This window comes from Sander lucioperca, chromosome 3 (genome assembly GCF_008315115.2).
Source record: "Sander lucioperca isolate FBNREF2018 chromosome 3, SLUC_FBN_1.2, whole genome shotgun sequence".
Taxonomy (NCBI): domain Eukaryota; kingdom Metazoa; phylum Chordata; class Actinopteri; order Perciformes; family Percidae; genus Sander; species Sander lucioperca.
The window spans coordinates 28,790,956-28,818,838 of NC_050175.1; the positions used below are offsets into that span (position 1 = coordinate 28,790,956).

At 40.9% G+C, this 27,883-nt stretch overlaps 1 protein-coding gene across 1 annotated transcript; it reads right to left on the reverse strand.

Annotated features, from left to right (window-relative positions):
* Positions 1-240: 240 nt before the first annotated feature.
* tmod2 (tropomodulin 2) lies at positions 241-27,744 on the reverse strand. Its single transcript, XM_031306315.2, has 10 exons — positions 27,578-27,744; positions 16,340-16,560; positions 13,997-14,153; positions 8,174-8,296; positions 6,336-6,410; positions 6,120-6,250; positions 5,931-6,038; positions 5,695-5,838; positions 3,178-3,322; positions 241-2,477 (listed from the first exon to the last, which is right to left on the reverse strand). The coding sequence occupies exons 2-10, from the start codon at positions 16,463-16,465 to the stop codon at positions 2,446-2,448; spliced, it is 1,041 nt and encodes a 346-aa protein (XP_031162175.1). The 5' UTR covers positions 16,466-16,560; positions 27,578-27,744; the 3' UTR covers positions 241-2,445.
* Between the last annotated feature and the right edge of the window lie 139 nt (positions 27,745-27,883).

Below are 27,883 nucleotides of genomic sequence, written 5' to 3' on the forward strand. Positions count from 1 at the left end.
CCTATTTCTCTCCTAAATGTTTTCAGATCATATTTAAGTGTACTGTTTAGCTGTAAAATGAGAACGTTTGTGACCAAGCCAAAACCAAGCACCGCCCAGCTCCGATTGGCTGTTTTCCTTATGGCATTTGGAGCACCACAGATTACCTGATTCATGTTGTACGATCAGGTTATTTTTTAAATAAAAATTACCAACGGTAGCTTTAATACATTTTAAAGATAAATTAAAAAAAATGGCACAGAGTATGTAAAAACATTTATTGTTGAGGATGTCTTATATTCAGCAGTGCGTTTTACCAGTCTTGTGGTTTTATAATAGTACATATTCCTTATATTGAGCCTAAACCTGGGTTATAAGGTACAAAAAAACCCTAAGATTTATGTGGTATACACATACGTGTGTGTGTGTGTGTGTGTGTGTGTGTGTGTGTGTGCGCGCACTTTGAATTTGAGATGGCATTTTACAATTAATGTATATTATGAATCACAGAATATTCTTAACAAGCCCAGGCAAAGAAGCGGTTTTCCACTTAAGCTGACTGTCCAACAGCAAAGCACAGGAATGTAAAAACAAAAGGTCCAAGAAAAAAGAAAAATAGTAGCAGATATGACCACAGAAGAAGCACAGAAGTACTGAACTCAGCCATACAACTCTTGTCCAGGGAACGTGAGACTGTGAGGATGAAAGAACATTTTTGGTCGATAGAAACATGATGTTCATGAGTGATGTTCATGCCAGCATATTGTTCCTATTACACATAAACAGTATACACAACGTTTCAAGTAATCCTGAATTAGTCCTGTTATACCCATCTCAAGCAGGTTAGTGTACCTCAGGAAGTTCAGTTTGAGGCACGCATAGCATGTTGTTTTCAGTTACATAATGAATGACATGCTAGTGCTGAGAGCCAAGTGAAAGTGTGAAAGAGGGAGTAGGAAAAGTCAAATTCAAGCTCTGTACAAAACTTTCTATCTGGGAGATAAAGTTCACAGAAAATGTGTCACAACCATCATAGTCCCAACCTGAGAAGTAAAACATACAAAGTGTTTGCCAACTCCTCCTCGCATCTTAGTGAACTACTTGCCAAACATTTAGCTACAAATGGCCCACAAAATAGAAATAAAACAAAACGTAATGGCATGATGAGATCTAAAGAAATGTATAGATCATTTTTGTTAACCTACAGACTCCTTTCCCGGATGTGTACTGCAAGGAAGTGACTGTAGCTGACAAAGCCAAAACCTGAACCAATAACCCTCACGTTACATATTGAAACTTTAAGCACTGCATGTGTTAGTCTTTGGCATGGTTAAGCGTCAGAGGAACCCAGTGTGTTGAACATACATCTACGGCATCATTTGTAAGAGCAGGTCAAAGCCTGTTTGAGTTAATATCCTGTTCCTTTTACAGTACAATCCCCCTTTTACTTGATCCAAAATATCCAAAGCTAGTTATATTTGATTGTTAAGGGATATAAATGATCACAATAACCAACATCAGAATTGAACCGTATAAAAAAAACCCAAGATCTTTAGTTAGAATAAAACAGTAATGTAAAAACATTATGCATTGATACGTACAGAATTAAATTCATATAAGGGGGTGAGCCAGCATCTGTTCTGAGGCCAGCACAAACTTAACCGTTACATCACCAGCCAGACAGTCAAGCTGGCTTTACAAGGCAACTCCAATAAACACCTGCAAACCACCACACAGATGGAATGTACAACAGTGATCTAACCACATGGTGACTTATGTTACCTTAGGATAACTTGTGGTATCTACAGCTGTACAGTCAGACAAGGTTTGCAGTAGTCATGGCTACGCTATATTATAACCATTCTGCCAGTAAGCTGTGGCTCTAACAGACTGGTCTGACTTTCTGATGCTTAAGCCTAGATCGACTTTAGAGCTATCCCTATCGTTCTAATGACAAATTCTGCTGATTCAATACAGGTATTGGGAGCTTAGGCCTCAAACTATCATGGTTGGATACAGGGCTCTTTCACTGTTAGTTATTGTTTTTCAAAAGATGTTATTGTTGTTTGTTACTTGGTAATGTTCATGTTTATTCCACATGATTATAGCGTAGTATAAAAAGGGAAAAAAAGCAAGTAAAAAGTCTGGACAGATCACATAAAGGCTTAAAAAAAAAAAAAAAAAAAAAGGAGCAGCTGAAATGAAATGACTAAAAACAAATTAGATTTACACCTTCAATAACAACATAATAATAAACACAAGTATGAACATGTGAATGGGAGAGGGCAATTCCAGTTATTTCCCTTCTTCTCAGATGTATGTTCTGGTTGAGCGCGCCTTGCCCCGCAGTTTGGCACAAGACTAAAGTTTCCACACAGTGAGATGAGACCAGGGCATTGGCTGAAATTATTCCACACGGTGAGATGAAACAACAGGATTGGCTGGGAGGCAGGTTGGGCTTCGTCCCTACAGGTCCCCTTCCACTCGCTTCTTGCGAACTAGAGAGTAAAATGAAAAAGAGCAAAAAGCATGAATTATTCCACAAAATCAATCACTTGACAGAGGGAAGAATATAAGAATTAACTGCAAACATGCTACACAACCTACACAGGCCTGTTAGTTATCTATCTATCTATCTATCTATCTATATTTGTATCTATCTATATATATCTGTAACTATCTATCTATCTATCTATCTATCTATCTATCTATATTTGTATCTATCTATCTATATATATCTGTAACTATCTATCTATCTATCTATCATGAGCTAAGCAGTCAAAGTTTAGACCCATTTCAACAGCATGTGTCAGTGTGTGCAGAAAACAGGAAGGGAGATGTAATCACTCTCAAAGCTGTGTGATCACACCGTGTCAATCTCCATACTGTTAATTCATTCACACACTGTGATGCACTGACACACTTCGGAGTCACACCCATGCATCAGACCTGTGCTACCGCGACTCTGACAGGATGAGGAGCTAAAAGAGAGCAGAGGTCGTCACTGTGGACTGACGTCTTATGGAAAAAACAACTTGTAGATACAGATGCAGACAAACTGCAGAGAAGTTGGAATTGTTACAACTCATTCTCCCACAGAGAGAGCTACCAGGTGGAGGATAACGTAATGGGAAACCACGCAACCCGCTTTAGCAAGTTGAAACAAATCTCAACAATTCTTGTGTGCATGTGTCATACCCAGATCATTGTTCTTGGTGATAGCTGCAGCAGCTCTGGAGCGAGGTCCTTGCTGGGTGAAGTGGTAGCCAAACTTCACTATGTTGTTGTTCTCTTCCAACATCTTAGCTATCTCCATCTCTACAGTAGTACCCAGCTGCTGCCTCTGAAACACACACAAATATAGAGAGGTCAAGACCTGAACATGAGAGCCTGAATTTCACTTTGGTTTAAAGACTATGAGACTAAAGGCGCTGACACACCAAGCCGATAATCGGCCGTTGGACAGTCTGGCGAGGTCAGTAACTCAAGTCTGTTCGGTGTGTTCTGTGTCGTCGTCCGTCCGAGGGGCCGGCGGCCTTCATTTTGGCCGATTTGACATGTATAATCGGCGGGGCGGGCACTGCTGGCAGTCGGACTCAAATGACCCATCTGATTGGTAGAGTGCTAACCCGGAAACGGGGAGCGGGATGAGCGTGACTAGAGTCTCTCAAAAGCTGACGAAAATCTTTTAAACTGACCTTTGTCGATCTGAAATGAAGACAGATTCAGCAACTGCATGACCTATTTCTCGCTTAAAATGTTTTCAGAAACACGTTTCGGTGAACTATTTTAGTACAATATGAGATCGTATTCTGAACAAGCCGCCATGACAGTCTGTCTGTGAATTTCCCATAGACAGTATATAAGAATGGACCAACAGATCCCGTTGCTCTGGACGGAGACCAGTGAAGGATATTAGAAGCACTTTTTCGGTGAGGGCTGAGCGTTACGTAAATGTGACGTGAGCAACCTGTCTGAAAGTTGTAAGTCTTCTGGTAGCTGTGCCAAGACAAATCTCAATCATTCCCAATCTTGCAGAGACGGAGAGTGTAGGTATATGTAAGAAGATAACATGGACACAGGCTAATTATTGCTAACTAAAATGCTAGTCAACATTAGTAATTAAACTTAAACAGCTAATGTAAGTCGAAACTGCCTGTTAGCTTCTCCTGTACTATACGGTAATTCCTCTACTATGCGACAGTAAGTCGCGTGGTTATGACACAATTGTTAGCCTATTTTTACAAAAACATCTGAGCCTTTTATACATTGTCGTGTTTCTTTAGAAATAAACAATGGACAAATAGAGTCTTTAAACACTTCAGATGTAAAGTTATTCACTGTCAAAGTGACGTCAAAATGAATGGCAGTCAATGGAATGCTAACGTCGGGTGATCTTTTTGTAGCATCAAAATGGCGCCATAGGAGGTTCGAGCTCTGAAGCGAAGCTTACCCCCTTGGAATTTTCGGAGAAACCAGACCCACGTGACGCGTTCGTCCAATCAGCTGCCGGTTTTCGTTTTTGGGCGACAATACAGATTAGCGCTGCCTGCTGTTATCGCTTATATCGCTTTGGTGTGTTCCGAGGCACTTTTTTGACCAACTCAGGGAGACTGATCAGTCCAACTGCCTTTTCTGCCGAGGGTCAGCCATCTGGTCTGTGTGTCTGCAGCTTAAAGCTCCCATATTATGCTCACATTCAGGTTCATAATTGTATTTTAAGGTTGTACCAGAATAGGTTTACATGGTTTCATTTTCAAAAAACATATTTTTGTTGTACTGCACAGCTCTCTCTCACTGCTGCAGATCCTCTTTTCACTTTGTGTTCAGGTCTCTGTTTCAGCTACAGAGTGAGACATCTCTTATTCTGTACTATCTTTGTTTGTAGTCGCACATGCGCAGTAGCCAGGTAAGGATCATGTTAGCTAGCTGTTTCCATAGACAGTAAAAGAAAGGCTGTTTCTCCAACTTTGGTCAGTTACAAGGCAGGATTAGGTGGGAGACTTACTCTAAACAAGAGCGCACATGTAAGTAGTTCTTTTGTAGATTATGGTGAACTTGTGTGTGTTGTAGCAGTGCTTTGCCATTGAGAACGAGGTAGCATGCTAGCGGTAGCATGCTAGCGTTAGCATGCTAGCGCTAGCATGCTAACGGTTGCGGTTAGCCAGCTCGTTTCGGCTAGTGACGTAGAAAACCGTGCAGATTTTGAATAGCTCACCCGGAGACTGAAGGCAGGACACATTCAGAAACCGTATCTCACTCAAAACAGCATGGATGTTTTTTTTTCAAAGTTTGTATGCGTGTGGAAGCACCAGAGACACAAAATAACACCCCAAATCCCAGAAAAAGTGGGTTTTTTTTCATAATATGGGCACTTTAAGACTTGCACCACAGGAATATGGTTCAACTTCTTTTCCACTACTGGAAACTCTCAACCGTTTAATTCAGGCAGTGGTTTGTGTTGGTTGGCATTTTCGTCAACTGCACACTGCATAACACAGACATTTACAACTACTTAAGGCTTTGTGAAACCACTTTATTTAAAAGAGTGCATAAACTTCCTCTGTCATACGTTCCCTGTAATCACCTACAGTGACCCTGAATGATGACAGCAATAAAAAAGGAGAAATACAAAAAAAAAGGATAATTTCAGATGCTGGTGTGCTGATGCATGTATGTACAGTATGTCTGTGTGTGTCACAAAGGATCCGGTACCTGGTTGTCTATCTTGATTTCTGTGAGTGTGTCGTTGTCTCGCAACGCATCAACCAAAGCCTGCACCCCTGCCCCGGTGATAAAGTTGGACTCCAAGTTCAACGCTCGCAATGTCTTGTTCTCTCGCAGCATGTCACTGAACGCCTGGGAGGAGGAGGAAATAGAGCAAAGACGTAAATATGGTCACGCCAGGTGTCAACAAAGCCATTAAAAGCCCACAAGCCACTCGCTCTCACCACAGCAATGGGGTCGTTACTCCGCGTTGCTGCCAGGCTGAACTTCTTGACGGTCGTGTTCTTCTCCATGGCTTTGGCGAAGTCCTTCAGTGTGGGAATTGGAATGTTCTAGAAAACCAACAAAAACACACTGCTGTCACTCTAGTCTAGTAGCATATACACACTCTGAAAGCTTGTGTTTCTGTGTACCTTAATGTTGTTAAGGTTGACCTCTGTTAAGGAGCTATCATTGCTTTTTATCCTCTGCAGAGTTTCTTCTACATTAGTGGGATTGGGAGGCTCATCAAACACTGGGTTCATCTTCTCCCCTTTGATCACATCTAGAAAAGACACGCAGGCAGAGGTCAAGATATTGGTCCTTTTGGGACCTTTGAATTAACAGTTAAATTCCATGATTGCACTTACTGTTGTAACCCTCTTTAGATGCAGTCCCATCATATGTCTGACTACTGGTGACCAGCGTGTGAACACCCAGGATCGCTGCAAAACAAAAGCAAACCATAGACTCAGCAGCTTTAGTAAGGAATCTTATTCTCCAGGGTTAAAAAATGCACCAGTAAGCGAATGAAGGGTAACCAAATCTAGAGGCCATAGAAGAGAAGTAGTGTTATTTTGCTCAGTAAGCCCTTTTATTCCCCCATCAACACACTCAGGACGGAGCCCTGGGAAGGACAGTCGCAGGCCGTTTTCAAAACCGCGTACTATACTAGCAGATGTAGCAAATGTAGCATGTAGTATGCGGTATGCAAACAAAAGCAAAATCTGCAGTATGCCAAAAATACCCGGATGTCGTACTGATTCGGAGAAAATCTCCAGTATGCCTCGGACCAGTCTCTCTCACCTACTGTATCCCACAATGCAAAGCGCCGCAACAATCACAACGACCGTGGATTGCTGTCGTGGCCAACAACTGGAAACCTTTTACATTGTTCGTCTGCTATTTCATCACTAAATTCACTTCTGAGACTTTTTTATGTGAGAAACCAACTATGTAGAGCTCAAATATGGGCCGTTTTACTAAAATTGATGGTTAATTGCAAATTTGGTCCGACTGTATCCAACTTCACGGAGAACAATGAGGGCAGAACAGCATCACCGGTCTGTTTTACACCAAACATTCTCTGGTCCAGATCAGCTAAAAACACCGGATAACTCGGTGTAGGTAACACCGATTATTTTCATTTTTCTCGCTAACGACAGCACTACCGGACCACAAACAGAGCTACGTGTTGAAATCGACCGGAATACTCCTTTAACTGGAAGCTATTGTTTTTCGAAGTTATAATGCTCAACAAGAGATTATATATATATATATATATATATATATATATATACACACACACACACACTGTCAGTATTCCTCTATAATACCATTCAAATTGAATTTGTTATTTTTTTTAAATATTTGAATAATATTCAGTAGGTACTGCATGCTGCAGTCGTCTGCAGTATGCAGTAGGCGATTTCGAAAACGGCCACAGTGTAAAGGCCCGGACACACAGAGCCGATAATCGGCCGTTGGACAGTCTGGCGAGATCAGTGACTCGAGTCTGTTCGGTGTGTTCCGTACCGTGGCGGGGCGGGCACTGCCGGCAGTCGGACTCAAATGACCCATCTGATTGGTAGAGTGCTAACCCGGAAACGGGGAGCGGAATGAGCGTGACTAGAGTCTCTCAAAATCTGACGAAAATCTTTTAAACTGACCTTTGTCAATCTGAAATGAAGACAGATTCAGCAACTGCATGGCCTATTTCTTGCTTAAAATGTTTTCAGAAACACGTTTCGGTGAACTATTTTAATACAATATGAGATCGTATTCTGAACAAGCCGCCATGACAGTCTGTCTTTGAATTTCCGGAGAAACCAGACCCAGGTGACGGGTTCGTCCAATCAGCTGCCGGTTTTATTTTTTGGGCGACAATAAAGATTAGCGCTGCCTGCTGTTATGGAGACGTATTACATCTCGTCTCTTCGGTGTGTTCTGAGGCATGTTTTTGACAAACTCGGGGAGACTGATCAGTCCAACTGCCTTTTCTGCTGACGGTTGGCTGTCTGGTTGGTGTGTAAGCAGCTTAAGGAGCTTGTGTTTTACTGTCCCAGCACACTGGGCTCTGGCAGACTGAAAGTTTCTCACAACTACAAAGCTTCTTTTTTTTAAAGAAAGCCTCATATGGAGTTATGTTTTCAAAACCTTTTTACAATGACTTTATTAGCTTTCTCAAAAGGTATTTATTCATTCTTACCTGCTAGATCACACAGTTCTGTATCTGTGGCGCTGGACAGGGCTTCCTCTAATTCTGGATCGAGGGTTGTGACTTCCTCTTGGCGGGTTTCCATTGGTTTCTGCTTAGGAACAAATGCTTTACCTATGGAGAAAGAAGAAAAGGACAGTGAGGAAAGAAGACCTTCTAAACTCAAAGAAGATGATTCAGCCCTCATAAAAAATGGGCAGGCAATAAATTACTTAAACGTCAACACAGACGGAAGAAATGGGTACATGCAGGCCAGGTGACGGTTTTATGAGATGTTACACAACCTCCAATATCTATAAAAAAAAATATCCAACCGTTACCTGTCAGTTAATGTGCCTCGTTATTCTCCTACAGCCATTCCTATCCTCTTGCCTTGTGCCACAGTCTAAGACTGCATGACTGCCAAGGGCTGTGTGAGTCTACGAGCAGATGGACACATTTCCATATTAAGCAAATAATAAAAACTGATAGATTTGGAATTAACACGAACACTAATCAGGGATTCTATCTCGAGTCTTGCTTTTTTTCTTTGACATCAGACGGCACACTTCACAGCACAGCAGGGCCTTGAAATGGTCATCGCTCTCCTTTGCTCTTGGGCTTCTCGCATTTCTAGTTATTTCTACACTGTGAGTTTCTTGGCTTGTTTACTTTAATCCATTAAATGTTTTATGCTTCTTTGCAATCATGCACAGAGAATCAGCACAGATCTTCATACATATTTTCATTTTGGCATCTTCTGCATTTGTTTTTGTTAGTAAGTTTTGCAAAATCTAATTACATCCGCTGTGATTGACTGAAAATAATAATAATAATAATAATAATAATAATGGTTTCTGACAAGGAAGTGAAGTCTGAACAACAGAAATGGGCTGTTTAAATAAGTCTGGGCCTCCTGCTGTTTTACACAACATTCCCCAAACATCAGTGGTTCAGACTAGCTGAACTCAGTCAAGCCATGACTGTCTGACAACTATGGTATTGCCATAGTAACCTATCTGAGGAAAGAAACGGAAAGAGCGAAGGAAGTCATGGAACAATGACTAGACTGGAGTCTAATCTAAACTGCACTGCTGGGGCAACAAACACTTGCACTGGGTGGAGAGAGCATCCAGTGGGTGCCATTCGCTTCTATATGCCTGTCTCCTTAAACAAAAACACCCCAAGAACAGGCCCTCCCTCTTTCACTCCTAAGTCAGTCAAGCCAGTCAAATTGTTCAAACTGGTCCCAAGTGGGGGCTCTGGCACTTCCTGAAAGCCAGTAAACAGTAAAATACAGTCATTAGGCAGCATCCTGTGCCAGTCCCTCTGGAGCGACATTTAGCCATTGAGCAAAAAAGAAGACCGAGCCAAGAGGTCGACAGCCCTAAAGTCTTGTCATCTGTATGATCCCACAGGAGAAGATATCATGGACTAAATGAGGAAAACACATCATGGTACAACATTGTACAAATGGGGAAATAGGCATGATGTCAATAACACAGTGTCTGCCAGTAACTAGAGTATCGGGGGGTATTGTGATTCTTTCCAGTCAAAGGAAAACATTGTCATTCATGCACCAATGCCTTATTTTAATTCCATGAAGTCATTCATCAATGCCATTAGTCTGATGCAAAAAATTAGACACATAATACATGACCCTGGTGCTGTGCATGCTGATAGCGGTAGTGTACAGTTGTTTGTTGTTTTTTTTAAACAGAAGATAACAGCTTACACTGTAACACTTAAAGGTGCAGTGTGTAGGATTGTGTGGCATCTAGCTGTGAGGTTGAGGATTGCAATCAACTGAATACCCCTCCGACCACCCCTCCCTTTTCAAGCTTGAAGCAGAATATATACGGTGGCCTTCAGGTACCGTAAAAACAAGAAAGGCCCTCTCTAGAGCCAGTGTTTGGCTTGTCCATTCTAGGCTTCAAAGCAGGGCAACATGTAGGCCCGCTCTCTCTATGTAGATATAGATGGCTTATTCTAAGCTAATGAAAACACAATGATTCTACAGTAATTGATTATACAGTAATGAAAACATAATTACGAAGAATGTATTCCATTTCTGCCAAAAGATCACCCTAAATTCTACACACTGGCCCTTTAAAATGGATAATTCCTGTTTATCTAAATTTGTGTCATACTTCTGTAGTTTTGGAAATCAATTATATGGGTTATAATAACATTTTACACAAGTAACTGCTGAGGTCTGGGAACACAGGGATTGCTATAAAAAAAAGTCAGATGAGGCAGGAAAGATCAGCGTCCAGAAAATAAGACAAACAGGTTAGCGAAATTACCTGAACCACAATATTTGAAGGTAAAACAGAAATTGAGTGCACCCAAAATGACGGATATTATTCCTCATTGCACAGAAAAATGGTTCTCTTACAGTACAACTACAGCAAGTCAGAAGGGCCAGTTGAACCTAGAAATTGGTCTGTAAACTGTCACTGGTGTTTACAATAAAAGGTTGGCTTATTACATCTTGCACAGCAAAGTTGCAGCACCTGATTTATTGCCTTTGCAGTACCAGTTCCCTGTTACACATGGCTGCTTAATGGCAAATGCTTCAACTGTGAAAGCAATTTATAACAAGCGAACACTTGAGGCGTTTGGTACAGAGCTGCTGTGTGTTTGTGTGTTGTCACAGGTCCAACAGCCACACCCTCCATTGTAACCTCTACAAACATGTTTATCAGACTTGAACAGAAGCATGCCTTGAATGCTCCAATTAGTGTAACAAGTAATAAATATTCCATTGCGGCAACACATTTTAAACCTCAACTGAACCCCACTGAAAAATACAAAAACATTTAGCCAGAACGTGTTAATGTTCGTTATAATGTCAATAATGTTCCCAAACTCAGGAAATCAAGGACGACAGAAGGAATGGACAATGGATTATAGAATATATTAAGATGAACTGATCCAATATAATAATGGTTTGAAGGCTGTAGTGGTTGCCATGGCATTTAAGTAGGCTGTTTTCCTCTGAGTTATTGAAAGGACACACACACACACACACACACACACACACTATCAGCAGGGGGTGAGTTTAACAAGGGGACGAGAATCAGCTACATTCCACAGAACCACCACAGTGATTTGAGTTTTCCATGTTGTCAGAGGGCGTGCACACACTCATGCATGGCATGCGCACACACACACACACACACACACACACACACACACACACACACACATATATATATTCGCACACAGCTGGAGTATAATTTCTAACAGGCTAGGGTTGGGTCAGGGGGAAGATGTCAGCTCCATGTTTCCTCTCCAGTGAGGGAGTAGTGTTTAAATCTCTGGAGGTCCCAAAAAAATGAATTCCTCTAGACGAGATTTCCACCCAGAAATGTTTTTACTCTACTCACTTCTTTTCTGTCATGTTGTCACATAAAGCATCTCCTTTCTCTCTCTTTTAGAAAGTGACGTAGATTATGTATGTCTTTTACATAATCCCATCTGGATCAGCAGTGGGTGTTCATTTCGCCTTTCTGTATTGTAATTCCTGCCCCAAACATCTGCAGTACTGTGTTGTGACAAAACTCAGGGGTCCTCTGACAATTGTGTTCCCCTTTAGGTAGACAACTTCATATCACAGACTGTTGCCATGATGATGCATCCCACATTTAAAGTTTATTTTCACTCCTTTAATGCCAATACCAAGGCCTGTTAAAAGGCCTGATTATATACAGTAAACGTGTGAGCATCACATACAAATGATATGAAATATTTAATATAAAATAATTTTTACGGTATTGGGACATTATTGTTTAGTTACAACATGAGACAAAGGTCCACAGCTGAAGTCACAGTATGCATCTTAACTAGTAACCGTGGATTTCCACAGGATGCAGAACGTCTGCGAACCGGCTCCGCTGCGGAACGGCTGCGTGCTCCGCCGTCAGTCAATACCTACCAGGTCCGGATTTGTTGCGTAACAGCTGCGGCCAGCCGAGCACGAGATCTCGCGAATTGACGTATGTTCGCGCGATATAACAGGATGTAGTTTCTATAAACAGAACCACAAAACCAACAACAGTTTGTTTCCATCCAGAGGAGTAGAGGGAAAACAACTCTGTGCTGTGTTTTCAAGGTGTAGTGCAGGAAAATATGACCTGCCGTGAGCATGGTGTATTTTATTTTGAAAAGTAACCGGATGTTTTATTTTGTTTCTGTGCTCGACTTCCTGTCCCGCACAATCTGCCCTGTGCTGAATTGCTGCGGAGCTCTCCGTCATCCATCAAAAATAGAAGCTCTGCGTATCTGCTCCGGAGGGCTGCGGACTGACGGAACTGGGATGGAGTAGGGACGCAGACGTTCTGCAGTCAGTGGAAATACACACATTGACTTTAATGGAAACCTAATGACTCCGTCGACATTCCGCAGACGTTCCGCAGACGTTCCGCATCCAGTGGAAATTGCCGGTAAGCCCCAAGGTATTTGTCACCGACATCTCTCTAATAAATCGGGGAATGTGTGTGTGTGTGTGTGTGTGTGTGTGTGTGTGTGTGTGTGTTTGTGTGTGTGTCTGTCTATCTTTCAAATATCTCGAGAACCGTTTATCTACTCTACTTCACACTTGGTTTCCTGGGTAACCAATGAACTTGGGGTTTGGAATTTGGAGCAGTTTGGGCAGCATTGGATATTGGATATTAATAAACTGTGAATTAAACTAAACAACCGAACAATAAAGTTTGAGGAAAAAATGTTGAGAAAAAAAAACCCGCTGCCATCACAATAAAAGCCCATCTTAAATTCACTCAGATCATTTCGCTAAGAGGAAACTCAATAAAAAGGCATTTTTAAACTCTGAATCTGCAACTCTGTCTCTGTCAGGTAAATGTAGTAGCACAATGTTTTCCTCTGAATTAGAAGTACACCGTAAGTCAGTAGCAGGCTATACAGTGGGGTCCCATATTAAGTGCTTTGGGGTCCTTCTGTAAGTAATGTTGGTGTACAATGGTTCTGGAGAAAGTTACAGGCAGCAATACCACAGGCCAAGCAATCGGCCCGTTCCAAACAGGCACATTTTCTATGGGCACTGGACAAGTTTTAATCAATGAGCAAAACCAAACAAAGAAATCTGTCCCATTCAAATAAGCTTTTTGGCCCAGATTTGCATAGTTTTGTCTAAGGAAAAACCTCAGCCTGAGCACATTGAGTCCAGGTTTACTAATCTCTAGAAACTAAACTAACATAAATAAACAGATGGATTCAAAACATTTAAATCATAACCCTGCCTCCCCTTTGGGACTGCCTTCCTCCTATCCCTTGGTACAAACACACCTCCCCCGCACGACTGTATGTTGCATAAGAGCAGACACGCATTAATAATACCTGCTAAGACAGCAGAACAGTAATTACTGCAGTGTGTCTGTACTGCTGATACAGACACACACAGACACAGGGTTTTGCATCCCCTGAGAAACACATTACTAATATGTGATAGCAACACAACAATGATGTTCTTAATGAGAGTTAGGCAAGGTACAATATACAACACTGTATAACAGCCCTACTGGAATTTGTTTCGTGGTCATCATTTTAATGACAAAACTTAATATTTCTTTGTCAATTGGAATATTTTTTTGTTTGTAATATTGTTCATTGGTATCTTAACTATAAGAATTAAGGTTGATTTAAATTCTAACAATTAAAAAAGCAAACATACAGATTCTGATCCGCACAAGTGTTATCAGTCAACCAAGGACTGTTCTTCTTCGACTTTCTCCGTTTTGATTTTTAGTCAATAGAAGGTTTTAAAGTAGTAAATATTCATGTTGGAAAGACTCTCTGTAGACAAACACACACCTTTTCTTTCCCCAGTGAAGGGCACTACATCCTCTCTGTCCTTGTACTCCATGGCTTCCTTCTCCAGGTATTTGAGAAGGCCTTCCCTGTTGAATGATCCTGTGGCTGTCTTAGTTGTATGGTCCTTCTGACGTAAGCCCGCTGGGAGAAGAGCATTCTGAGGAGAAGAGACGAGGAGACACATTAGACCTGTCAACTGATGAAGACTTTAATACACTCACTCTAGACTTGGGTAAAAGGTCAATGCTAAATGTATGTTGTTTTTAAGCTGCAAATGTTTCTGTATGCCTTCTATATGATGAAAAAATATCTTAGTTGGACATTTCAGTATAGCTAGCTAGCTATATATATATATATATATAGATAAGTGCTGTCAAACAATTAAAATATTTAATCGCGATTAATCGCATTAATGTCATAGTTAACTCGCAATTAATCACAATTAATCGCACATTTTTATCTATTCTAAATCCTTGATTTCTTTTTGGCCCATTATTTTTTCTCATTTTAATGCTCTTATCAACATGAAAAAGTGGATCGGCTTGCTTTGTGCAAATGTTTTTTTAAGTTTGTTCTTAGTTGTGGTATCCATGTGCTTCTGTCTGAAGCATAGACTGTTAATATTAATATACAGTCTATGGTCTGAAGTCATCCATTGTCGCCTGGCTTTGACGAGGGGGCAGAGAATTCGCATCAGCTGTGTGCTTGGCCATCAAGTGGTATTTCAGACTGGACGTGCTGCGATGATAGCTCAGTTCACAACGACAAAACACACAGATCACTTTGGTCTTGTCAATGGAACCATTTGGCAACTTTTTAAAAGTAAACTTTCCATTCAGAATCTTATTGGCATCCACTTCGGCGTCTCATGCTCGCCATCCACTCAAAACGTAACGTTAGCCTACTACTCTTTGGCCGGCTCGCAAGCCCAAACAAGTGTGTGCAACTTAGTTAGTTTTCAGAGTGTGTTTGCTATTTTTAGTTTAGTTTCAGTTTTTCAGAAAGGTTTCATTTTATACATTTAGTTTTAGTTTTACAGTATTTTAGTTTGTTTTTGTTAGGGCCAGGCATAATGTCTTAGAAGTATGTAGCTACACATACATCATACAAAATACATGGTTGGAGAACAGCAATGTTGTTTAATGTTTAATCTTTGCGCTACTTAAGTGTCCTGTTGTGCATGAGCAATTACAGCACAGCGCCGTCAAGTCTGTTCAATTTCTGTGGTTCAACGGCACGAGAGTTGAGGGAAATTCATGCCGTCTCCTTCATTTCAGTAGTGATATATATATTATACTAGAAAACTAAATGTTTATTTAAATTTTATTAGTCTTTTAACCTGGCAATATGGTTTCAGTTTAGTTTGACTTTTTCTTAATGGTTTTACTTTTTATTTAGTTTCAGTTTACTAAAAATATTTGTAACTGCTTATTTTGGTTTTATTTTTGAATTTACTATGATAACCCTGGTACAAGGCAGACAGGTTTGGACTGTCTCAAACTTCTGTCAGATACAGCGCTGCAAGCAAATGCCAGTATACTCCTTGTTGCATCTTTAGGTCTGTGTGGTAAGAGTTTGAGAGTCACATGGGAAATAGACGTTAATTACGAGTTCCTCAAAACAGGAAGTAAACATACTATGAACTTGTTGAATTTGATGCATGTAAACCAAAACCTCATGGCTAAAAATGCAACCATCTCTGGACCGTTTGTTGGAGGCGAGTCAAAACGTGGGGGAGGTGAACAAGGATGTGTGAAAATTTAGAAAAGTCTGCCCTGCCAGCCTGGGTTTATTCAAACTAAATGCAGTGCTTCTTTTTGTGAACATACCAAATTCTACTTTGCCTATTTAATGACCAGGGAGGGGGATCCAGATATTATTATTTTTCCACTGTTGCTGACTGTTTCCTGTGGGCCTTGTGGGGTCACCATGTGGGGTGATTTATCTTGCTCGGTTTAGATGGAATTTAAATAAGACGCCCAGGCGCCTGGGGGGGGGTGGATTTCATTGTACTCTCTCTGGCTCTACTCACAAATAAACACACAAACACTTGGCAGTCTGCTGACAGAGCTGCTGCAGCTGAGACTACCCCTTTAAAAGATGTTTCCAACCATGGAGGCTGGGAGATGTGGTTGGAGAGTGCAAAGGAAAAATCCACCTTTAAGATTGTAGTTGTGTCCCTTATTTGAGAAAATTAATTATGGCTGCAAAGAATTTTTTTGAGCGCAAAAAAATGCCTAATTTATTTCTTTTTTTGGGCCATTTTCCAATAAATCCCTTTGCCACAGAACTTCCTCCCACTAAAGAGCCCTGGAGCTCCTCCAATCCTCACAGAGTCCTGACCTCAGGGTCTATCTCCTCGAGGGCTGTCTCCAGCTGTTTGAGCTCCTCCGCCGTCAGTTTGTTGAGGATTTCATCTTCGTCGAGATCCTTGTACTTTTCCAGGTCCTTCTTGAATGACAGCGCCATGGTGCCGGCTATAGCTTGCTAAGCAACACTGAACAGCAGACCACAGCCACAATGTTCTCTCTCAGGCTAACTGCTCCAGAACAGGGAGAGGCTACCTGGAGACACACACAAACAAACAAACAAACATTCAGGACAATGGGGCAAAACTTTGAATTTGTCTGACTAAAACAATGTCGAAATTAAAATAAACAATGTTTATCTCATCCCTGTGAAACAATAGTCGATCACAGCTGGGCTGGGTAATGAGGCCTTGCAATGATGCAACACACACACAGCGACTCGTACACACAGCTGAACAAAGGAAGCACTTTCTCAGGCTCAAACAAATCATCCAACCACTCCCATGAGGATCACCAACAACCCAAATCTGTGCTACTTTGGAAAACATTAATGAATTAAAAGAAGATGCAAAATAAGCTTATTCTACTGGATATGAAATGCATGTTTATGTTTTCCTTCTAGGGACTAAGGGCCTGAAAATAAAGCAAACTGTCAGTGGCAGGAAATACAGGAGTAAACTCTAAGTACTGTAGATGTATAAGAACATAACACCACAGTTACAATTAAATAAAGCTCAGATAAGTGAATGAATGAAAGTGAGTGTGCACCCTGTCAAACAAAATGAAGAGCCTTCACTTCCTTCTCCCACGCCACAGTCCGAACACTAAATGACCTCATGATTTCCCACAGATGGTCTTAGTTGTAATCACTCACACACACTGTACAACTGTATACACACTTAAACTTAAACTCTACTTTCCCAAATGGCTTGCTCATGCCATTGTCGAAAAAACAACAACAAACGAGCACAACAGGTAGTTACTTGCAGAAATATCGCAACAGTCTCACCGATGCATGTCAATTGGGAAATACAGCACCATTAACGCAAAGCACTAAACCCATTTACAGCAGCAAAAATACCCTGTGCTTCAACTCTGGTTTAGTCAAGGATTCTTTAAACTTTTAGTGCCATTTCCCCGGAGCTGCCCGAGTCCGAGTCTGACCCAGTCTGTGTCTCTCGTACTGTTCGGCTCTCCACAACCCAGGCTCTGTCTTTGTCTAATTTTTCGCCTCACCTCCTCCTTGGGACCGCTACAACTACACGCATTCATTATTTATTACGGAGAGTCATACAGAGGCAGGGGCATTTGCAAGCCTGAGAGCCAGCAGATGAAGCTGGGCTCAAATGTCAGCAATGATGACATTGACAACGTATGAATATAATGAGCTACAATAATAATCTCACCATAATGTTCCCCTGTACAGTAGTTGTATCCGATTTTGGAAAACAGAGTCAGTACAGTAATGACTAGTGCACAGCTACTGCAGGATATTATCACAGCTACCTGGGAGGAAGGAGATTAGCCTTTCAGCTGCAATGAAGCTAAGCTAATGCTAGACAAGCAAGGTGGTGAAACAAAATAAATAAACAATCAATTTTGAACCATGAACACAGTGCTAAACTGGAGAACCAACACACAATATACAAATAAAGTTTTTAACTTGAGCATTATATCTGACCGATTCTAAATATCCCATGAATCCAAATCATATGAAAATCATTGTGTGCGAGTATTGCGTCCACAACAGCAGACTTCTGTGCTCTGATCGTGGAATAGAGCCAGGATTTGTTTCTCATGACGCCATTACAAGCCTTTGTTTGCATGTTTTGGAAAGGGGAGTTTTGTTCATTTATCATAATCAACACCGAGATGTCCAGGGACACGAAAAACACATGGAGGCTTTACTGCTATTATGTGAAAATTAAGACTTTGATGTATTCTGCTAAATATTCTCATATCTATGCCTAACTATTTTTCCACACCAGTCAAAATATTTTCTAGCCAATGAGAGAACATGTGAAAAGATTGGTCTTGCATCATATGAAGTTTGATTTATTGCTTTCTTGGTTCTAATTTTGGTTAAATTACCCAGACTAATTCTAATAATGTGCAGAAGGCAATGATGAGATGACATTTCTGGCCAAGATCTGGAAAAAGCAAAGACGTCAGCCTGGGATAAGCGTTAAGTCTCACACACACACACACACACACACACACAATGCTCTTATGACAAGATCAGCTCAAAATAACACCATTTACCATATTATCCTACTTTTCACTTTGCTGACATATAATACAACACATCTAAAACAACCGCCACTGTTTACAGTGAGGTCCAGGACTTTTGAGTATTGGACAGAAGAGATATGGAGCATGCAGACAGGGATAATGATGGCAATGGGTGGGCTCGGGCTGAAGTGGAGACACTGAGAGGATCTATTAGTCCAATCTTATTGATTCCTTTCTCCTTCTCTCTGCTAATCCTTTAAGATAACAACAGATGGCTCGAAGCCAATAATAATAATACTGCAAACATGTCTGCACTCGAGGCTCACCTTACACACACCTGTACAACTCAGGCTATTTTTGGGCACATAAACATATTATTGAGGATTGCACAAGAACAAAGTCACAAATATAACCACTTAAGTTCATCCGATAGGCTAAATGTTTAGTGATAAAGTTCAAGTGACAAAGCCTGGCTGAATTAACAAAGGCTATAAGATGTATGATCACTAGGGCCAGACAGAGATGGGCTTTTTGAGACCGATACCAATACTGATTTTAGAGGGGAAAGATTCAGTGATTACCAATATGGCGGCTAGAGCTGGGCAATATATCGATATTATATCGATATCATGATATGAGACTAGATATCATCTTAGATTTTGGATATCGTAATATCGTAATATGGCATAAGGGACCGTTTGGTATTTATGGAATGGACCACCGGAGGAAAATAGGGGAGGGTCATGTTGTTTTATTCTTTGTTGAGGGGAGGGTCATCCAATTTTTTTTTTTGTCTACGGGGAAGGGTCACCCAACTTTTGTATTCATGAGTAGAGCAACATTTCAAAGTGGCTTGTTTGGTGCATATTTATCCATGTAGCTCCATGTAGCTCTCTCAGTCTTGGCCCCTATCGCTAGCAGATGGGTCCCTCCCTGTTTAGCCAGCCAGACCTGTAGCTTTAGAGACCGTGGGATTACCCAAACTGAATAAATCCCGCTCGCACATATAAACACAAAACTGCTTTGCTAGCTCCATCATGTTGTAACTAAGACATCTGCTGAAAAAATAATTTTATTCATTAGCATGATTGCCGTACTGCTTAGTTCCAAAACATCCAAAACACCGTACAAAAACATAGCTGACCAGCTTTTATTTTGAAAAGCCGAAACTCGGGCAACAGACAGCACCAGCCGGCAGCCGGGAAGGCATGGGACGGGAGGTATATCCTTTTGGTCCCGGTGATTATTTGTGAAAATGTGCAAACGACATTCAAGGCATTTGAGAAGAAAGGAGTGGTATGAAATGGAGTTTTGGATAATGTTCAGCTTAGGGCTGAACGATTTTTGAAAATAAATTGCGATTTCTTTCCCAAATATTGCGATTTCGATTCGATTATTTTTTAAGCTCTTTGTCTTCTGTATTATTCAACAAAGACAAACAATAAATCATTTTATAGTATGAACAACACACAATTACACACTACACAGTTAAAAAAGTAAAAATATAGTATATACACACACACACACCACAGTGTATTTTTTTTTACAGTCTACAGAGAGGAGCTGCCTCCAGCCCCTCCCCCTCGTGAAGTTGCATGCTGCCGTGTGCACTTGCTCAGAGAGGCTATCGTTGCGTTAGCTAGTTGCTGGTGTTCTTGCCGTGGGATTAACTGTACTAATAAAACCGTTGAAACACCGCGGCCACGCTGCTGTGAAAGCTCCCCGAACGTCATTTATCAGTCTGGTTGTTACCCCTCTCAGTGGCAGCTCCTCCACTCCATATCTTTATAACGGAGCTAACCGCTAACCGGAGCTAACCGCTAATCAGAGCTAGTTGCCAACCGAGCCTTCAGTTCTGCGTGTCTGTATCCATTAACTGCACGTATGGACTCGAACCAGAATAAAACCCTTCATTTTATTAAAATGGCTGTAAAAGTTTTAAACTACAACTCAGAGTTGTTTGAAGAACAACTGACAGAAATCAGCTCAAGGTACAGTGTAGCGTTAGCATGCTAAGTTGATGCTTTCTCTGCGGAGTGCAGACTGATTTGCTCTCGCGAGTCATGTGACCAAATCGCAGCCTTTGCGATTAGGAAATCGCGTTTTAACATATCGCGATATTATCGCAAATGCAATTAATCGTTCAGCCGTAGTTCAGCTTCGGCAAGCTTACCTATATGCTAAAATATACAATGACTGAGGAAGCCTAGTGACGAGTCCATAGCAACCAGTGTTGAATTTGTTATTTCCCAGTGTCCTTCGTTGAATGGTCTCAATGTTTTATTGTTTTATTTCATGTGAATACTAGTTTACTAGATGAGTAACTTAGTATTTGAAGTAATGCAGTAATGCATAAAGTGTGCATATAGTTTCCATGCTTATTGTGTTTCCACAACAATGTTAGTGAGTAAGTCTACTGAAATGGCCACAACACCATAACAGAGGAGTGGGATGCTTCAGATGAGAATGCAGAGGTTTAGTCACGTACGTCATGGCTGTAGAAAAACAATGGGAACCTGTACATCTTTGCCAAGCGCAAACCAGTACAATAAATTGTTGGGGAGGGTCATCCCTTTTCTCCCAGTCATTTTGGAGGGTCATCTAAAATTTAATGCATTACAGTAAAGTGATGTCATTTTCTGAACTTACCAGACTGCTGTAACTGTTCTATTATTTGCCTTTACCCACTTAGTCATTATATCCACATTACTGATGATTATTTATCAAAAATCTAAATATTTTGTGAAAGCACCAATAGACAACACCACAATATCATTGCGGTATCGATATCGAGGTATTTGGTCAAAAATATCGTGATATTTGATTTTCTCCATATCGCCCAGCCCTAATGGCGGCAAATATAGTGATTTTTTGAGCTGGAATGAAAATAGGCCTTTTCTATGTGGACTGTGTAGCAATTCTGCACAGATACGACAATGCAAAGGTATGCAGTAGGCTGCATTTCTAAACAAATAACTTTGTTAAAGAATATTTTACAATAATATACATACAATGTATTACATTTTCAACCAATTCTAGAAATAAACATGCAAGCATCAAGCATCGTATACGACTGCTGTCTCAGGTTAAACCCTTTGAAAACATGAACAAAAGCATACAGAGAATGAATGCCATAGAACTGTCTTCATTATCTAGTTTGACAGTCAGTCATAAAAGAAAAAGAACAAATACATTTTATAAAGTTTATTTCAGGGTAAAATTAGGTGGTATGAGAATCGGTGCATAGACTTGTGTACTGCCAATACCAGCATTTTAGGCAGTATCGGAGGCATATTCAGATTGAAGTTACACTGTGGATAGGGATAAAAAATGTATTTCTTTCTGTTACTTTCATGGGCAAAATACTGACCAAGTTCTTTTAAAAAGTAATAGAAGATAGAGGTGGGACGAGACACCCAGCTCACGAGACGAGACACGAGATTGGGTTCGAAATTGAGACAAGATTTTAACACTATTTTACAGAAAACTTCAATGAAGAAATAAGACTGGAAAAATAGTCCTTTATTCAATCGAAAGTCACAAAATGAAAAACGAGCACTGAATGGTTTTGCCACAAACTCAAATGACTAGCTTCTCTCATGTATAACTACCAGTTACACCGTTACTTATTCCATGCTAGTCCAGTGCCCATTGAAAATGTGCGTGTTTGGAACGGGCCGATTGCTTGGCCGATGGTATTGCTGCTTAGCCTGGTTGACACCAGTCTGGGAAAGGTTCATTGACAGTTCATTTCCAAAGGGGCGTCACCAACGGACGCCGCTCAAATGCCTCTGGGCGCATTGGATAGTCCAACCAATCAGATCAACGATCCGGGTGACGCTGCGCTTCAGTAGCCCTCATGTTGAATGTAAACAAAAAGCTGCTCGCCATCACTGAGCTATCGTCGTCGCATAAAGCCCGCCTCAGCGGTTGTGATTGGTGTAAAGCCCGCCTCAGCGGTTGTGATTGGTGCCTCGATTTCGGGGACATTGGAAATGGGTTTGAATGGGTTCTTCGCCAGACTGACTTGCAGAGCAAATCTCAAATTTGCCGGGAGTTCGTCAGGGTTTACCCAGGCTAATTGCTGCTTGTAGAATTCTTCAAAACCAAATTGTACCCCAAAATTACTTACAGAAGGACCCCAAACCACTTAATATGCAACTCCACTGTTTAGCCTACTAATGACTTACTGATTTACCTGACAGAGAACGTTGCAGATTCAAAATGTATTCACAAAATATCACAATGAAAATGTGGAGTAATCAGACATTAGCGTCATGGACTCATGGCAGTGCGCGTCACTTTGTAACACACGTTATAATGCTCGCCTAGCTGCTAGCATGGCACGCCCTCATACTCTGCTTCTGACTGGGTAGTAGTCCTTACTCAGCTACGACTCCCAACTAGGGATGTAACGATTACCGGTGTAACGGTAAACCACGGTAAAAATGTTGACGATAACAATTACCGTTTTCATTTAAAATATCATTATTATCACGGTGGATTACCAAGGTGTGGAAACATCCAACTTCACATGTAACATCAAATACAACTTCATAGTTAACTTCATGTTGGAGTTGTAAATAAATCTTCCTGGATCTCAAAGTCAGACATCTCTGGTTCAAGTTCTTAGCGGACACCCTACAGCGGGCCGGTGTTTCAGCAGCCAGTTTTCAATAGTTTTTACAAGCCTATTGCCTATATTTTTGTAATATAATAACACTGTTACACTTTTTGAAACTATTTCAGCTTGTGTAGGCCTATCAGTGCTTTCTGAACATATTGAACACACTTTTAAAAATACCGTGATAATTTTGGTCACTATAACCGTGAGGTTAAGTTTTCATACAGTTACATCCCTACTCCCAACAAAGATGGAATAGAAGTGGGATGCCTCACTCTGTAGCTAAAACAGAGAGTTCAACACACAGGGTGAAAAGAGGAGCTGCAGCAATGTGTAGTACAACAAAAATATGGTGTTTTTTTTGAAAATTAAACCATGTAAACTAGAGCTGGGGGTAAATGATTATTTATTAAACGATTAATCGGGCGATTATTTTATCGATTAGTCGACTAATTTAACGACTAATTGGACGATTAATATAACGATTATTTTTCTGTTGCTCGATTAATAAAAACCATAATGTATCTCAAATAAATACCAAAAAATTCTTAATATATTTTATTAAACAATTTTGCACAGCAAAAAATCTTCTGCTTTACACAAAATAAAATAATTATTTTACTGTTATACAAAATGAAAGGCCAGCCTGTTTACTCTTTTACAGTACCAACATAACTCTCTTGTTCAAAAAAATCAAGTTGTAGTGCAAAAAAGAAAAACACTGCAGTGAACAGTACAGACATTCCTGAGAGTGTTTAACACAACATAACAGTCCCAACATAAAACCTGATGCATAATCAAACTCACTCTCTTAACTGCTATTCTGTAGGTTTACATGCTAATGCAGCTGTGCACTTTGGTGGTGCTAGGCTAACCAACGCATCTTAGCTCTCTGTGCAGTTTGTTCGTGCTAGGTTAGTAGCTAACGTTCACGTTAGCTAACGTTAGCTACTATAGATAGCTGTGTTCTGCAGCCGTAAGCTAGCTACCATTCAAGCCAACATTAGATGATAACTAACGTTAGCTAAACACAGCTGTCTAGGCGCCAGTAGCTAGCTAACGTTAAAGTTAGCTACTAACCTAGCATGAACAAACTGCACGGAGAGCTAAGATAGTTAGCTAGCACCACCTAAGTGCGCAGGCTACACAACACACTACACAAACATGAAATTAATTTAGCTAACGTTAGTACTTGGGACTATATTTGAAGTATTCCCATACCTTCGATGATTAAGGGCGAGCTGTTTTTTTAGGACTTTATCTTTTCATGGGGCTTTTTGCAGGGCTTTGTTGGGAATTCTGAGGAGGTTGACGTCGACGTAATTTTGACGTGGATGCGTCGACATCATCGACGCGTCGCTGCAGGCCTAATGTAAACCCAGTGTTTCCTCTATGTTGATATTACCGCGGCGGCCCGCCACGGAAACATTTCTGCCGCCATGGTATAAATAGGGCAGACGCACAACAGGGTTTCTGCTATGTACACCGCGCAAACGGCGACGAAAGCCGCGACATGAAATCCGCACTCACGCGGTCCTGTGAAATACAGCTACAGTTTATTGAAAAATAGCATTGTGGACACTGAATTTGATGAATTTACCGTTTATCAGACACCAGATGAGACAAGAAGCTAACGTTAGCAAACGCTGCGGTGACGGTCCCTCTGCCTGCAGGAGACGCTGTATTCCTCCGACACGCTGTATTAACGTTACTGTTAGTAGTTAGCTAGTAAAGCGTTTTGGTTTTTTTTGTTGTTAAACTGTGTGTAAAATGAGCGGTGACGTTAAATCACCCTACGGTACCGTCTATTTGCTGGATGGTTTCAAGGTAACGGTCAGTAGCTAACATTAGCAGATAAGCCCGTACTTTTTGACGTTCAACAACCCACATCGGCTCTTAGGACATATAAGATATTACGTTAACGTTAGCTACCTAACTAGCTCCCTTATTTAGCTTGACCTGCATTCTGATTTTTTAGCTTTTGCAATAAACCACTAAACATCCATGGGTTTTACAGGCAGCTTTTTTTCTTCCGCTATCGCTCTACAAAAGTAAACTCAGAGTCAACTTTGGAGAACGGGCGGGGGATTTTCTATGCTGATTTCGAGGCTGCTGCTCTGCACTTGTGTACTGATATCGCGAGACACTTTTTACCTAGTCGAGAAATTTCGTCATGTTTTAATCTCTAATAGAAGAGGAGAAAGTGAAATGTAAAATATCCGTTTCTACCTCTGTCATCACCACCTCGAACAAAGCTTAACCATGTTTTTAAGTGAAATGTCTGAACATGCTTGAGGTCAAATGGTGGGGCTGCATCTTTGAAAAAAAGTGATGTTGACAGACCAATTTTAAGATTATTTGGGCCATTAAGTATGTGATATGATACCAGACGCCATCCCAGATATCTCTGGCTTATATTATATTACCCTTAGCAGCTAAAAAGTTTATCTCTGTCAAGTATAACATTAGCAATCAATATCCAGGTTGCCTGCACTATTTTAGATCTCAGAGGCAGAAGGAGGAATAGTAACTTGCAGCTCAGAGATGAACAGGAAGTACTGACTGGTTATTACATTATTATAGAGCACCGCCCCATCAACGCACACAAAGACTATAGTTAGTATGACCCAGCTCTGCTACCCATGAGACAAGAGTCTGCACTTCCTCCCACCTACTCTCCTACAGTTTTATTCTCTACTTTTCTGTCTCTCCACCCTGTTGTTACTCACTTCTCCTTCATCCTTTTATCTTCCGCCTCCAAAAGGTGCCTTAAAGTGTCAGAAATGATAGGAAAGAGACCAAGATAGCAACAGAGGATCTGATTATGCAGTCACTAAGGTATGTTCACTGCAATACATGAACAAGTAGAATCAATAAGACGATATAGGTGTCGGGAGAAAAAATGTGCTTAAATGGTTATGGTGCAGATTTATTTTTTTATAATTAGACCCAGTCCTTGTTATGTCATCAGTCAATGTGTCTGGGAAATAAAAAAAGCAACATGTATGTTGTTCATCCACTCAAGCATGCTCTGTCCCTCCAAATCGTGTACAGACCTGGAAAGGGCCCGACAGGAAGTGGTGTGATCTCAAACAAACACACATGATTTGTATAACCCCCTGTTTGAGCCACACACTCCATTATTAAAATAATGAAAACAGATTGCAAGTTGTGCCTTGCCTTTCAGCTTAACAAGGACTTGCAAGGGCTGTAGTAATGATACAAGTTCAAGAAAGGTTGCCACTTTCACCACTTTGTAAAAACAAATGACAATTGCTATTGTCTAGTCTGGCTGCATTACACCAAGGGTGTAACTAAACACTCACAGCCAGGTTTCACTCTCCAGTGAATTGTATGCAGGTTAAACAAATCCTATCTGAGGAGCCTGTTTATCTGCAATACTGCACTGCAGAGCGTGGTATGATAGGCAGTATCACCAAAAATTCCATGTCAGCGGTCACCACAACATTCCACTCAGTTACCTGCTGCACACCTTCAGGAAGGTCGCCTTGCTTCAGGCGTCCTACTTAAGACTTGGACCACACCCTTCATTCACCATTGAGCCCTACTGCTGGTCGAACTAACTTTGTGAACACACACATAAACCCTCACATTAGCTCTTGAACAAGAAGTGTTTCAGTAGACTCAGTGACACAATGGCCTTGCACCTATCAAACAAGTAGAACTGCAGCTAAAGTCACAGCCTTTCCCTTACCCTGCACACTGGTGTGAGTCATCCCACTATCCTTGAAAACACTGAAACTCTTGTGAAACACACAATCACGGTATTGATGGCCTGTCTGTAAAATGCCTTGTCAGGCTGACAGGGATGGGCAGCTAAGATTAAATGTCCCCTATATACAAATAGCAAGGCATAGGCTACACAATGAAAGAACTATGAACCGAACAGATACCACAATCATTAGATGAAATTAGTAGTGCCATAAAATGGCATAACATATCGCACTACTACTAAGTACGTTATGTTCATTTGGTCGTAAGTTAGCTGCCCTATCTGAAATAGTTTCATCCATCTCTTGTGGACAGCGGGTTACGGAACGGCGTTAGCTAACTCGCTCTTGATATGTTTATGATTATCACACTGACAGTAAACACGTTCATAGTAATTATCATCGCCTAGCAAAAGATAGCACACATTAGCTAATCAATAGTTAAAGCCAGACCAAGCGATTTGTGGGACATTTACTTTAGCAACTTAGCTACATTTCTCGGATACAGTAACACCATGCGAAACAGCCCGATGACATGTAACGTTAGCAGCTAACAGTTGACTCAAGTTGCTAGCCTAGTAGCTAAACCAGCACATATGCAAGTGACAGTATGTAAAACAGCACAGCTAGCAAGTTCGACATTTGACATACCAATTCTAATAACCCGAGCTATCTATGTCCTTACCTGAGGCTAATGGGACCTAACTAAGGAATCTCCAAATAACGTCCGTCTTCCCACTGAATGCGATGTCTTCAGTGCTTGATTTCTCACTCAGCCCAAGGGCGGTAACCATAGGTAGGGAGAGCCAGAGCATTCTCTGAGTGATGTCTGACTGAACCAATAGACAGAGAGTCTGTCAGGCGTGAACCAATGGTGTACATTAGCCCGCCCTTTTCATCTAGAAGAACCAATCAGATGAGATATATGGAAGGAAAATAAGATTTTTTTTTTTTTTTTTAATTGCAGAATACATTTGTTACAATTTGTCAA